The sequence below is a fragment of the Monomorium pharaonis genome, chromosome 7, assembly GCF_013373865.1.
Source record: "Monomorium pharaonis isolate MP-MQ-018 chromosome 7, ASM1337386v2, whole genome shotgun sequence".
Taxonomy (NCBI): domain Eukaryota; kingdom Metazoa; phylum Arthropoda; class Insecta; order Hymenoptera; family Formicidae; genus Monomorium; species Monomorium pharaonis.
The window spans coordinates 23,306,859-23,318,650 of NC_050473.1; the positions used below are offsets into that span (position 1 = coordinate 23,306,859).

Here is an 11,792-nt window from a genome sequence, read left to right on the forward strand (position 1 = left end):
AAATATTTGCGCACTCATTGTAATGTCCTGTGCGAAGGGCAACGCGACCGAGAAATAATAATACAGCAGAAAATTGACACCGCGCGAAAAAAAAAAACGAGGCAACGGGAAGTTTATCCGCGAAAGAAAACGCCTGTCAAAAAAAAAAGAGATTTTTTTTTACGCGCCAATCAATAATACAGTATCAGCGAATAAAACTTTGATTCAAGTACAACGCTCTAGCACGTACACACGCGACCGCGATAAGACGCTTAGCCGTGCGTAATCCGACTCCACCGATAATACTCGGGAGACGACCGCGAGACATACAGCATGCGAGCTGCACACTGTCTCGAATAATTCAAACAAATAATTAATGTCCCATAACGGAGACAGCCCGCGAAACGAAGGCCAGCAGCCCTCGGGAGATACAATAGATTCTCCAGAACACGAGGCAGTAGGCATAGCGGAAACCGCGTTACGCGATAAACGAGACGCGACGCAACACGCGCTACGTGTTATAGGCGACCGCGAAACACACGTCGTCACCGAACGGGGAACCACAGCGAACGCACGCGAGTTTAGTTTGATAAGCGCCGAACCTAATACGACGCGTGACTTAAACGGACAAAATCGGACAGACAATCGACTGACATCCAGTCCCACGACAATGGCTCACTCTCCCGCCGAAGCGTCCGGTAATATACCGCGAAATGAAGTCGATGCAGAAATATTACGACTTCATAATTCCCTGCATGAGGAAAATGACCATGCAGAAGAACGATTAGCACAGAGAATAAATCCGAATCTCCCGCCACGAGAAACAATGTTATTGCATGATGTTATGCATGAACTACGCGACCTAAAATTCCAATTAGGTCTAAGTAGAAGAGATCCTGGTTATCAGTGAAGGACGGAAGCACCTTTGAGACCCTAAAATTTTCACGATCACGCCTTAGATTTGTCGTACGGACGATCGAATAACGACATTAGAAATCAGCGCTGATCGACAGTAAATTTTCTGAGTATGAAGGAAGCGCGAAATATGATGCCAGTAGTTAATACTATGACAGTTCTAACTACGGGGCTCCGAGGGGGGTGCGGGTGTGCGGGGGGTACCGGTAGGCGCGGGGGTATGACGTCACGCGGGGAGGAGGATCTCGCGGTGCGGAAATTGCTGACGCGGTATTTTCGGGTCCGCGACCCGGAGCGGGAGAGGGGTGTGCGGGGGGTACCGGTAGGCGCGGGGGTATGACGTCACGCGGGGAGGAGGATCTCGCGGTGCGGAAATTGCTGACGCGGTATTTTCGGGTCCGCGACCCGGAGCGGGAGAGGGGGAATCGGGGTCCGCGACCGCCACCGTCGCCGCCGCCGCCGCCGCCGCCGCCGCCGCCGCCGCCGCTGTTGTAGCAGCCATCACCGCGGTGCTCGCTCTCTCCCTCTATTCCGAATCTGTCTCTCTCTCTCTCTATCTCTCTCATCCGTACGCGATATTTCCAGCCATACAGTTTTATCATTCTCTCGCTCTTTCTCTTTCATTCGTTGCGTTCTTTCATATGCGGTTACATACATGCGTTCCCACCCATCTTATCTATGTACCTCCTACTCGGTTCTGCGCACGCCATTATACCGCAAAGGAATAGGGAAGAGAGAAAATAGGTTATAATAATTATTTATAATTTTTTTCATTTATTCCTTTTGTAACGCGTCGTATACAATATTGTCTGATGCATAAACCATCAGTTCGCAATCTACAAGTGAAGTTTTTACACATATTTCATTTAACAATTTGACTGCATCACACTTGTTATGAATATTATTTCGCCGCAAACAGTTTACAAATTGATTATATCGTTCTTTTACTATATGCATATCATCCCATAACTTAAAATATGCATTATTGATAACATCTTCAAGATTTAGTAAAAATTGCACAGTCGATGGTTTCATGTACATAATTTTGTTATTTAAAGTGAATTTTATGATACTCTCGTTACGTATTTTAACGACTTCGATGAAAAGATCATTAATCCACAACGATGTAGCGGTTGTCGACTGCAGGAGTTGCTCGATATCTGTCCGTTTCTCAATAATTATTACCCAGGTATCACGTGACAGCGATATCTCATTGCCCTTGTTGTCACCAAGAATCATCTCTACAAAAGGCTCAAGTCCCACACTGATTCCTATATCCAAATATTTGTAGAATGTAGTCGTCAAAGCAAATCTTCTCCCCAGAATGCGTGGAGTATGACGCGGCTGCGATATTGTTCTGTAAAGAAAAAATGTTGCAAGATATAAAAAATAAAATCCAATTAAATATGTAACAAAATTTGATTTAATTAATTTAAGAAATACTTACGGTTTATCGCACGTTTCATTCTGCTGAATCGGAACGTAATAGTTCATTTTCAGGGAAACTCCGACTTCTTTTGATTAACTAATGCAAGATTGGAACTTTACCGTCCGTATTCCACTGATTAACTGATGTGATACCGTTGTCAGAACTCTTCTTATATTGCACACCCTTCACACATCTCAGTAGAGGGGACAATCACATATTTTTTCACACATCTCAGTAGAGGGGACAATCACTATTTCAAACTTTACACATTCAAGGATGACCAATGTTTCAGAGGTCAAGCGCCGATGTACGGCTGCTGCGGCAAAATATGTTTTAGGCACATACATTTGATACTTACTGATGAGATCATACGAAAATCACACATTCAAATAATGTGAATCTTTGAGAGGTCAAGCGCCGATGTACGGCTGCTGCGGCAAAATATGTTTTAGGCACATACATTTGATACTTACTGATGAGATCATACGAAAATCGCACATTCAAATAATGCAAATCTTGCAGAGGTCAAGCGCCGATGTACGGATGCTGTAACAAAAATATGTTTTAGGCACGTACATAAATCATTTGATACTTTCTTGATGAGATCATTCAGAATCGCACATTCAAATAATGCAAATCTTGCAGAGGTCAAGCACCGATGTTAAGACAAAGAAAATAAAGAGTTATAAAAAATATATAAGCGGTCGGGAAGCGCATAATATCGCATTTGATGCGAAGTTTAAGATCCGAGTGCAAGTTGAAACCGTCATCAATCCGGAGTAATAATTTAGTGCAATATGTGTTCAGTGTGCGCACAGTAGAGACTTCTTAGTATAAAAACTAGATTATTATAACATGGATGACGATATCGTAGAAGATGCCATTTATGTCCTTAACAATAATGATGATTCCGAAAAACGAAAGGATGTGCAGAGAATATCACCAGTGCAATTTCTACGTGATCGAGAACTCGGTTTACGCGGAACGCATGAACGCACCATAATACAGGAAGTTTACATACACGACCAATTTGTTGATAACTGGCCTCATCATATGAAGCACAAATTATATAAAGAGATACTCAATTCGGTTGACACCGATGAAAATGAATATGATATAGCAAAACAAATCGTAGAAAAGACTCAGGAATGCTGTTACCATCTCATTGAGATACCAGCAGGTGTTGGAAGGTATATCGAAGTGATAGCAATAACGTCCCACTTTGCTTATAATACTGAGAATCCCTATGTAGAGAAAATGCTGCGTACTTACCACGAATTTTCAAACCTTTTAAACAATGATGAGGATGAATACGTTCTGTCTGAGCAAGAGAAGGAGATATGTTTTTATATTCGGTGTGAAAGACAAAGCAAGCTAATGCAGTTTGAAATTCAAGACAAATTTCGATTCTGCATTAGGTGCTACGAAACTATATGCAAGTGTCCTGTTGAAGATTGTATGGTGTTGTTTTAAAACAGTGATAAAAGACAACAGTGATAAAAATGGAGAATAATTTCGAGCAAGTGGAACGCGAGCTGTTGGAGCAAGCAAATGGAGTCACTACTTTGGGCGAGTGTTTTATGTGGTTGCAGCGATGCGATGAGATTATACAACAGCTTGAGGAACATAGCCGCATAAAGCGTCCTCGGTTTGCCGTCGGACAAAGGCAATCGTTGGTGGCGAGGATCGCGCGACTCGAAGGTGAAAAGACACAATTACAAAGACGTTTCGTGCATGTAGGTGGTAATTACGCGAGCACTAGTAATAACGCGAACAAACTTATGTGGCGAAAGATAGATACAGCGTTCGAGAATCGCATTCAGACAGGTGCAGTGATAAATACAAACTATATTGAACCGCGAACGTTTTTAGAAGACGCAGGCGGTATAGTGCTCGAGCGAGTGCGGGACGCTCTAGAGGAACACAACAGTGTAAAAGTGAATACAGCATTCAACGGCGTGTTTGTAACGGGTGATAAACGTGCCAACAAAAGTATAAACACTAAAAATTGTGAACTATTCCAAACGTCGGACTTGGACGAGTGGTATGAGCGACGCGTTATCGAACCCACATTAGCATCACTTGAAGAGTTTCAAGAACGAGATAGCGGGTGGGCGCTATCGCGAATTCTCAATTTGATTCTAAATATAAATAAGTACAATCCTCTACACGCGGGGTGTTACGTGACATTACCGCGAGAAATAATGATGAAGCGTGCAGTAGTGAACGTTAATTCAAAGGACAATGCATGCTTCGCATGGTCAGTGGTTGCCGCTCTACATCCTGCTGAAAGAAACACAGGATTGGAATCATCATATCCACATTATACAACAGTCCTAAAGTTTGATGACATTGCGTTTCCCGTTACAGTAAAGGACATTGGAAAATTTGAGAGTCTTAACAATATATCGATCAACGTCTACGGGATGAAAAAGGAAATGGCAATGCTAAAGATTCTTCCGCTGCGGCTCTCCAATGACAAGAAAGAGAAGCATGTCAATTTATTATACGTACAAAATCCGCACGAAGACAGCGTGGGTCACTTTGTCTGGATAAAAAATCTGTCCCGCCTCATCAGCTCCCAACTGAGCAAACATGATGGATAAAGATACATTTGCGATCGGTATGTATAATATGTTTAAAAAATTCACATGATCCAGCAAAAAAAAATTAATTAAAATTTTTTAAAATTATTTTTACAGGTGCTTGCACTATTTTTCATCATGCGAGAGGTTGCAATCACACACTGTAGACTGTCAGAGGATGAACGACTGCGCTATCACATTGCCCGCTGAAGACGACAAGTGGTTAAATTTCCAGAATGTAAACCACAAGGAACGAGTGCCCTTTATCGTCTACGCGGACCTCGAGTGTGTGCTGCGGAAGACGCAACATGATACAGAGCAAGCGTCATACACATATCAACAACATGAGGTATTCAGCATCGGGTATTACGTGCGATGCTCATACGATGACACGTTATCCACGTACCGGTTTCGTCGCGATAAAGATTGCGTCGCATGGTTCACTAAACAACTTGAAAAATTAGCGTATAATGTTAAGACTCGTTTATCAACTAATATCCCCATGGAAACGTTATCAGAGGAACAATTGGAGGCATACCATAGCGCGACGCGGTGTCATATCTGCGATAAGCCATTCGCGTCGGATGATACGCGGGTGCGCGATCATTGTCATTTGACTGGTCGTTACCGCGGTCCTGCACATTCTCTCTGTAATTTAAATTATCGAAATGCATCATACATGCCTATTATTTTTCATAACTTATCTGGATACGATTCGCATTTCATTATTAAGGAAATAGCCACAGCGTTCAAAGGGAAGACTGACGTACTTCCCATCACGAAAGAAAAGTACATTTCTTTTACAAAACATGTCGTAGACACAGCCGATAAATTAGATCCACACAATTACATAAAACTACGGTTCATAGATTCATATAAATTTTTAAATACTAGTCTCGAAAAATTGGCATCATTTCTAGGCAAAGAAAAATTAAAAATTGTACGTTCCGAATTTTTACACTTATCTGATGAGGATTTTGATTTATTGACACGAAAAGGTGTATTTCCGTATGAGTACGTTGACTGCGTGAACAAGCTGCAGGACACATGTTTACCGCCGCGCGAATCATTTTTCAGTTCCCTGACCTCTGATACTGTATCCGAGAGCGATTACATGCACGCTGAGAATGTCTGGAGGCGATTCTCCGTTCAAACGTTGGGTGAATACAGCGATTTATATTTGAAAACGGATGTGTTATTGTTAGCCGACATTTTTGAAAATTTTCGCGATAAATGCTTAGAAAGTTACGGTCTCGATCCAGCACATTATTACACTCTCCCCGGATACACGTGGGACGCTATGTTAAAATATACAAAAATTACTTTCGAACTGCTTACTGACATTGACATGGTAATGTTCATCGAACGCGGTATACGCGGCGGTCTCAGTCAATGTTCAGGCAGATATGCACAGGCTAACAACAAATACATGCAGACGTACGACCCATCGAAACCATCCTCATATCTTATGTATTTTGACGTTAATAATTTGTATGGTTGGGCGATGTGTCAGCCGCTGCCATATGGGGAATTTCAATGGATCGAAGTCTCGAATTTTGACATAAATGCGATCGCTGCTGATTCACCAACGGGATACATTCTCGAAGTTGATCTCGAGTATCCCCGAGACCTTCACGACGAGCACGCTGACCTATCTTTCTGCCCAACACGCGATAAACCGCCAGGCAAGCGTGAATGTAAACTTCTCGCTACGCTGTATGATAAGGAACGTTACGTCATACATTACCGCAACCTGCAGCAGTGCATGCGTCACGGTCTTCGTATAGCAAAGATACACCGTATATTACAATTCGCACAATCTCCATGGCTCTGTAAATACATAGAGTTAAATACACGATTCCGGACACTCGCCAAAAATGATTTCGAAAAAAACTTGTATAAATTAATGAATAATGCGGTGTTTGGTAAAACCATGGAGAATGTGCGCAATCATGTTGACGTTAAGTTGTTGACAAAATGGGTGGGACGGTATGGTGCGGAGACAATGATCGCGAAACCAAATTTTCATAGTCGGAGTGTTTTTGCAGAAAATTTAATCGCCGTTGAACTTAGAAAACTCGAGGTGAAATTATATAAGCCGATTTATGTAGGCATGTGTATCCTAGATATTTCTAAGACGTGTCTATATGAATTTCACCACGAGTACATGCTACCTCTGTATCGTGACAAATGTAGAGTCATGTATACTGACACCGACAGTCTCATATACCTCGTCGAGTGCGAGGATATTTACGAGACGATGAAACGTGATATTGCTAGGTTCGACACAAGCGATTATCCGGTCGACAACGCGTACGGTATGCCTCTCGAGAATAAAAAAGTTCCGGGCTTGATGAAAGATGAGAATAATGGCGTGATAATGACTGAGTTCGTTGGACTTAGAGCAAAGATGTATGCGTTAAAGGTAGATGGAAAGAAGGACACTAAAAAAGCGAAAGGTGTCAAGAATAATGTAGTAACGCGAACCATAACATTTGATGATTATACCCAGTGTTTGAGAGATGAGATCGAGATGACGCGTAGCCAATCATGTATAAGATCCAAGCTACATAAAGTATATACGGTGTCCGAAACAAAAATCGCTCTAAGTCCATATGATGACAAGAGATACCTTATACCCGATTCAGTTGAAACGTTACCGTGGGGACATTATCGAATACCACTATAATATCTTTAACATTATATGCACATTTAAATTACATGCACATTAAAAATAATTATATATATATTTTTATGTTAAAAACATGTATTAATAAAAATGTATTAAGGAAAGGATGATAAAGAAATCTCACATAATATAAAATTAATATAATAATGTATTTGTTAAATTGTACTTTTATGTGAATATAATAAAAACAATTTTTATTGGATTAAATAACAGTGTCTTTATGTATCCATGAATTATGCGATCCATCGAATCCCAGCCACTTGACATAAATATCATCTCCTTTTCTGCGCAATATTTTTTCAACGAGATACACGTCAGGATTTGCAACACGCTGCAGCTCATATTCGTAAAATCCTCCAGCGATAGGTTTTCCAGAGGAATCTTCCAGTACATATGTCACAGGATTGGTACGCTGTACTTTAATAATTTTAAATATCTCCGTAGTCCAATTTGGTGTATAACCCTTCTCAAAAACAGTTTTGAATTTGCTGACACGCACCGAGTCACCGACTTTAAATCGCGCGGGTGCCGCAATTTTTATGTGACTATACACCGTGGTTAAGAGTTTTTTAGCGATTGCAGGCGTAACATCGATGGGTCGCATGCCAGTAGTTCGATGCTTTCGTGCATTGTACTCTGACATGAGATGTGGCAGCAAATTAATCCATCTATAATTTCCATTGAGTGTAAATTGTTTCCACATGACGTTTTTTAATGTTCGGTTAAAGCGTTCGACAACTGATGCTTTCATTATAGAGTATGTAGAATAATGATTGATATTATGTTTATTTTATAGTTTCTGCACGTTGGTGTTATAAAATTCCTTTCCTTTGTCTGTTTGCAAATTTTTCGGACATCTGCCATCTTTCTGAATTATCTTTGCAATCGCAATAGCAACTTCGCTACCGCTCTTGGCCTTCAGCGGTACAGCCCATGCATGCTTGCTCAGCACGTCGATAACGGTGAGTATGTAGTGATAACCTCGGTTAAATCGTGTGTAAGGACGCATCTCAACCACATCCGCCTGCCACAGGTCATCGTATCCGTGAACTATGACGCGTCTTCGAGAAAAATTTCTTCTCGCCGGAGCATGCAACTCCTCAACCAACAATTGTTTCTCAGACATGTTCAGAGTATGACATGTAAATGGTGCATATATTCAACGTACTAACTTTTTTACTCAGCACGATGAGTTACTGCGTCGAGCTGTCTTTGAATCTCGTTTAGCGTATGAGCTGTAATTTCAACCTTACTTTGAAGTGTCTCAATCTTCCTCTCGATTTCATCCTGTCGATCCTTTACAATTTTCACAGTTTGTTGCACGTATCGTTTATTGGCTGCATCACTATCATCTACAGGTAACGCTAAACGTCGAATCTTGCACGACTTTGCATCAAAATCGGTGACAACCATGCAAAGAGCGTTATCACGCATGTAATTTCTGACTAATCCGCTCCATTGATAATATGGTTCCGCACCACCTCTTCCGAGTGATGTTCCAAACTTGTTGATTGACATTTCGATGTTGACTAAATGATTTGTTTCGCGCAGTTTTAATTTATAATAAAACCAGCCTCGCGAAGTTCCTCGATAATTGATAGAATCTCGTTGTCGTGAGCATTGTGCCCTGCCTGGTGTGAGGCCTCGAGCAATCGAAGGCGATCCACAAGCTCGTTGGGATCATCCCAATGAACATAATCGATCTTGTTATTATTTAATGTAATAGCGCTTGATAAACCTTGTCCAACTTTTGCGTCTGTTACTAAGGGTGCAATTATATTTTTATATTTAGACCCTTTGTTACCCATTACTTGATTATGTGCAATATGTCCTCGTCTATATGCATTTGTCACCAATAGAATGTTTTTATAATTTTGCAGGTCATTATTCGTGTACATGTTGGGCATTTTCATGAAAATTAATTCGTACAGACCAGGCGTTCCCGTGTATATTTTACCATCTATAACTATGTTATCATTCTTATGTATGTCGATGCGTTTATCGCCGAGCATCGTTCCAAAGTCGGTGAAGTAAACTCCGTAAACAGTATCTATAATGACTGGTTTTTTACCACTCAGAACAGCCCCCATATATTTTTGACCTAATGGACCATAGTGCATGTGCAACTTTTCACGTCCCTCTCGCGTTTCCAATTGTTGTCGAATAGACGTCACAAGCGGTTCATTGGCTGCTATTTCAAAAACGTCTTCGACGGAAGGTACATGACTGTACGATAAATCACTATCATGTAGTATTTGCGATGTTTCATTCAAATTAGTTGGTACAGTTTTTGATCGTCTCATTTTTTTAACAGGAGTAGAGGTCATTATAGAATTAAACGAAGCGTTTGATCGCTTTCGTTTGGGTTTTGGTTCTGCGTATTCGTCTTCCCCCGAGAAGAACGATTCATTCTTAATCGGATCTGATACATCACCAATAGTGTTTTCAACAATCTGTTTTAATGGTTCGACAATGGGCTTAAAGTGTCTCTCCAACGCCATTTCTTCTTGCACTTTACCCGCTTTCAAAGCGCGATATTTTTTACGAATTGAATCACTTGTTTTCGCAATCTCTTTCACAATCTTCTCACGATCCATATTGTTATCTGTGTTATCCATGTTGAGAAACGCTACTTGGTCAACGTATCAAAAACAACTAACTGCTTTATGGTATTGCGAAGTCATTAAATCCTTTTCGATATCGTCCATCGGCGAGTGCGCTATCCTTATCTATCACTAAAAATCCATACTTTTGTTGCCAACAAGTATGACATAAATTGCTAAAATCCTCATAAGACATGTCGGTATTTACATGATCGTTGTACGCATGTTTTAGATTGGTACCATCCTGCTTGAATAAAATTAGAAAATTTGCATTGTCGCGTATAAGATGTTTCGGTATCTTTGCATACGTCTGACAGAGATAGAAGCAGTCGACATCCACGTGTCGCCCCATTGCAAAGTAGTCTCTTATCGTATCTTGCTTATCACACGCCACGTCATCAAAGATAAAAATGGAATTCGGAAGCGCTTCACTCGGTTGAATGACATCACAGTTATTGGCAAATGCAAAATAACTAACTTCTTCAATCGGTGTCAATAAATTTTCCAAATACAGATATTTCGGTTGTTGTAATGATTTCGAGTACACATACACATTCTCAAAACGTACTCCATGCGGACTTTCCAACAAGCTTATTAATACGTTTGTCTTGCCACAATTTGACGGACCGCAAATTATACCACGTATAGAACTCGGCAACATGTTTCCATGCCTCCTTATTTTTCTTTTGGACATTATTCTGTCATCGAAATTTGTTACTTTAATCGCTGGTGAATGTTGTACGAACCGCATATTTTCTCCCTCTATACTCTGATAAAAACTGACAAAAATTAATAAGACCGATCTATTTATAGAGACGCACCGAGCAAAATTGTTCAGTATGTAAAATGTTTCTCATATTGTCACATCCCTCCGATATACTCGATTTGAGTGTCGAGCAGTTAGAATTCGTGTCGAAACCTATTCTGCTACGCGTGTGTAGCAATTATATCGAATACGTGTGGGACAGGCTTCCGGAACACATAAAGGCTGATACGGAGATTCGAAGCCATCGTCGTTGCTACGAACATTACAATCAATCGTTGCACCAGACGCACATCGACGGCCCCGCACCGTTGATAAAGAATTGTCGCGAATGCCAGCGGTAGGTCGCGGCTTGTTAAATCGTGTGATAAATGCGCTTCCTTTCGAACTGCACATACCAGGATATCAATTTTGCGGTCCAGGTACTAGGTTGAAAAAGCGATTGGCCAGAGGTGATCGGGGTATTAATCCGTTGGACGCGGCATGTCGCGAACACGACATTGCATACTCCCAGAGCAACGAACTCACCGATAGACACGCAGCTGATAATATACTCGCTGCGGAAGCGCGAAAACGCATTACAGCGAACGATTCGACTTTCGGAGAAAGAGCTGCTGCAGCAGCCGTTTGGGCAGCTATGAAAACTAAGACAAAAATCGGTATGGGTTTGAAAAAGAAAAAAAGTGATAAAAAGAAGAGAGCGAGTAAACGAATACTTCTGAGAACGAGTAAACGAATACTTCCGGTAGCGAAACGCGGTGGTGTTTTACCCATTCTACCGCTGTTGGGTGTTCTCGGGTCGTTGGTCGGTGGAGCGGCGGGAGTTGCG

General features: G+C 41.2%; 2 protein-coding genes across 2 annotated transcripts; one reads left to right on the forward strand and one right to left on the reverse strand.

Annotated features, from left to right (window-relative positions):
* The first annotated feature begins 3,775 nt into the window (after positions 1-3,775).
* On the forward strand, positions 3,776-7,667 carry LOC118646613. The gene is given in 2 exon segments (XM_036289888.1): positions 3,776-4,946; positions 5,026-7,667. Coding segments are annotated over 2 exon segments (3,693 nt in total). The 5' UTR covers positions 3,776-3,825; the 3' UTR covers positions 7,598-7,667.
* A 132-nt stretch (positions 7,668-7,799) lies between these two features.
* On the reverse strand, positions 7,800-8,723 carry LOC118646686. The gene is made up of 3 exons (XM_036290138.1): positions 8,440-8,723; positions 8,097-8,265; positions 7,800-8,009 (listed from the first exon to the last, which is right to left on the reverse strand). The coding sequence occupies exons 1-3, from the start codon at positions 8,721-8,723 to the stop codon at positions 7,800-7,802; spliced, it is 663 nt and encodes a 220-aa protein (XP_036146031.1).
* Between the last annotated feature and the right edge of the window lie 3,069 nt (positions 8,724-11,792).

Bases quoted from the DNA above. Each gene is read 5' to 3' on its own strand.
- LOC118646686 (XM_036290138.1), bottom strand. From the start codon at position 8,723: ATGTCTGAGAAACAATTGTTGGTTGAGGAGTTGCATGCTCCGGCGAGA. The intron at 8,266-8,439 runs GCAAACAGACAA...TGGAAATTATAG, and splicing joins GGCAGATGTCCGAAAAATTT to ATGGATTAATTTGCTGCCAC. The intron at 8,010-8,096 runs GTGCGTGTCAGC...ATTAAAGTACAG, and splicing joins GATTTAAAGTCGGTGACTCG to CGTACCAATCCTGTGACATA.